The sequence below is a fragment of the Cololabis saira genome, chromosome 21, assembly GCF_033807715.1.
Source record: "Cololabis saira isolate AMF1-May2022 chromosome 21, fColSai1.1, whole genome shotgun sequence".
Lineage (NCBI taxonomy): Eukaryota > Metazoa > Chordata > Actinopteri > Beloniformes > Belonidae > Cololabis > Cololabis saira.
The window spans coordinates 36,008,583-36,011,163 of record NC_084607.1 but is presented as its reverse complement, the minus strand read 5'-3'; the positions used below and the strand labels follow the sequence as shown (position 1 = coordinate 36,011,163).

At 38.0% G+C, this 2,581-nt stretch overlaps 1 protein-coding gene across 1 annotated transcript; it reads left to right on the top strand.

Annotated features, from left to right (window-relative positions):
- The first annotated feature begins 993 nt into the window (after window positions 1–993).
- On the top strand, window positions 994–2,352 carry LOC133422060 (cytochrome c oxidase assembly factor 3 homolog, mitochondrial). Its single transcript, XM_061711954.1, has 2 exons — window positions 994–1,184; window positions 2,093–2,352. Exons 1-2 carry the CDS (start codon window positions 1,031–1,033, stop codon window positions 2,197–2,199), a joined length of 261 nt encoding a protein of 86 aa, XP_061567938.1. The 5' UTR covers window positions 994–1,030; the 3' UTR covers window positions 2,200–2,352.
- The last annotated feature ends 229 nt before the right edge of the window (window positions 2,353–2,581 follow it).

The following is a 2,581-nucleotide window of genomic DNA, read 5'->3' as shown; positions in this document are numbered from 1 at the left end:
GGTACCACAGAGAAAGAACTGAACTAGTGGCAGAGCTGCAAGAAATAGGCATGAAAGAAGTAACAGTTAAAAGTATTTTGGAAGTGGGATCGAGTGGAAGGGGGAGGCGGAGTTTATTTAAATTTTTAAAGTTTATTTAAATTCTTGCTTTCTGGAAATACGTGATCAAAACAATCTCTGACATTTTAAAATCCCATATTCTTGATCCTAAAGTCTGGATACCTGGAGATATCAGTTCGATAAATATGACTTATCATAAAAAGTACTTCATTCTGCTGCAGGCACCGGGGCAAAAAATTGTATTCTAAAAAACTGGAAATCAGAAAACCCCCCAGCACCCAAACAGTGGATCAATGAACTTGCATCATATAGTACTCCAGAAAAAAATACTGTATTCCGTTAGAAAAAAAAACTACAGACTTTGACCTTATTTGGGGACGTTTTTTGGATTTTTTGCCTTTATTTGACTAATGATCTGAATCATCTACTATATTAATGAATGTGTTTACACAGGACGTGATTATTTAATTTATTATTAATTTGTTCCAGTATTGATAGGCATATGTGAAAAGAAGTTAAATGATTTTGAATGATGCAATCTATTGACCATATGAGGAAGGGAAGGGGAGAGGGGTGTGTTGTTGTATTTATTTTTATTTTTTTTATTTGTATTATTTTTTTACATTTATTTATTTATTTTTATATATTTATTATTTTTTTTCTCTTATTATTATTAATTTATTTTTGTTTAATTAATGTTATGAAAAGTTAAAAAAAAAGGGGGGGTATTGATAATTATATTGTTATTGTAAATCTTATTTTTTTTCTTTTTTTTTATTGCCCTCAATAAAGATATCTAAACAAAAAAAAATGTGTATGATACTGGTTTTAGGAGGAGAATATAGTGTGAGTTTTGAAAGACCCAGAAGGTGGCAGTAGTGCGACTAATTGGATGCAAGCTGCCGTAAAACTCCAAAGAAGAAGAAGAAGAAGCCACTTCCGGTTCCAGGAGAAGCGGAGAGACGCCAACATGGCGGAGGAAGGAGCCTCAGCGCCGTCGGCGGCCCAGAAACAGCTGCTCCGGCGGCGACAGGAGCTGGACTCCTTCAGCAGGAATGCCGCGCGGCTGCGCAGCAGAAACCTGCTCACCGGCCTGACCATCGGAGCGTTTGTGCTCGGGCTTTGTATCCTTGTTCTCCAAAGCTGCCTCCTCAGAGGAGAGTTATGACACTCTTTATCAGGGGAAATAGACAAGAGGAAGACTGTTCCAGCTCATTTCAAGGACAAATATGTGATCATGAAAAACAGCTTCTGTGTTTCTGGCAGCTGGAATTGATTGTTTTGAACTTCCACTCATTTCTCTCTTTCACCATGTGAAAGATCAGCTCCTCATGGGCTTGTTTTTTCTTCAGCTTCCATTTGTTATTATTTATTCTTTATTTCATTCATTAAAAGAAAAATAAAACAGTTCAATATAATTACAACAAATATCGTTCCTTTAATGAAAGGGAACAGAAAGAAGACTAAGCTTATTTTATCTGTCCCTTTTTCCTAAGAAATCAAATTTCAATTAATGTAATAATAATAAAAAAAGAATAAGCAATTAAAAAAAAAAAAAAAGAAAACACTTCATATACAGGACTGTCTCAGAAAATTAGAATATTGTGATAAAGTTCTTTATTTTCTGTAATGCAATTTAAAAAAAACAAAAATGTCATACATTCTGGATTCATTACAAATCAACTGAAATATTGCAAGCTTTTTATTATTTTAATATTGCCGATTATGCCTTACAGTTTAAGATTCCCAGAATATTCAAATTTTTTGAGATAGGATATTTGAGTTTTATATTTCGCTCTAGAGCCGCGGGTTGCCGACCCCCGATGTAGACTGAAGCCTAAGCTTATGACACTGACCCGGTCGCTGATGGAGCTCTCCAGGGCTCTGATGCAGCTCTCCGGGGCTCTGACGGTCTCATAAAGGGGGGGATCATGTGACTCCACCCAGCTCTGCCGCCGCTCACCCACATCTACTCCATCCTGCCTTACATGTCCACTAGAGAGTGTTGTTTCCTTTAACCAGTCTGGTCCAGTCAGCTACACCATCCTGTCCGTCAAACAGGAGCGGGTGGTGGAGGAGCTGGATGAGGAGGCCCGGATCCACATCATGAGAGGCCCGCGGACCGGAGCCAACTCCTGACCCCCGCTCTTCCATCCGGGCCTTCGTCTGACTGGGACCACTGCATTCTGGGAAACCCACTCAGTCCACAGGAGGACATTACTGCTGCGCATTTATGTTATTTTATTTTCTTCTGTCCTGAAAACCATAATTAAAAGTAATATCTTGAATTGATACGGTCCTATGTGTGCCTTTTGTTTGTATGACACAAAACATGAAAGTAAACTTGACATGAATCGACACATAAAAACATCAACTGAAGCAAGTAGCACGAAGAAGAGAAGTATCTGAGACGACCCGGGTGTGGAAACGGACCCTCACTGCAAAAACTCCAAATCTTCACAAGAATATTTGTCTTATTTCTAGTTAAAATGTCTCATTTTAGTAAAAAAAATCTCATTCT

What these genes read in the sequence shown, in the direction of transcription:
- LOC133422060 (XM_061711954.1), top strand. Translation starts at nt 1,031, where the DNA reads ATGGCGGAGGAAGGAGCCTCAGCGCCGTCGGCGGCCCAGAAACAGCTG. An exon ending in AGCGTTTGTGCTCGGGCTTT is followed by an intron (nt 1,185 to 2,092) that starts GTATCCTTGTTC and finishes AGTCTGGTCCAG; the next exon opens with TCAGCTACACCATCCTGTCC.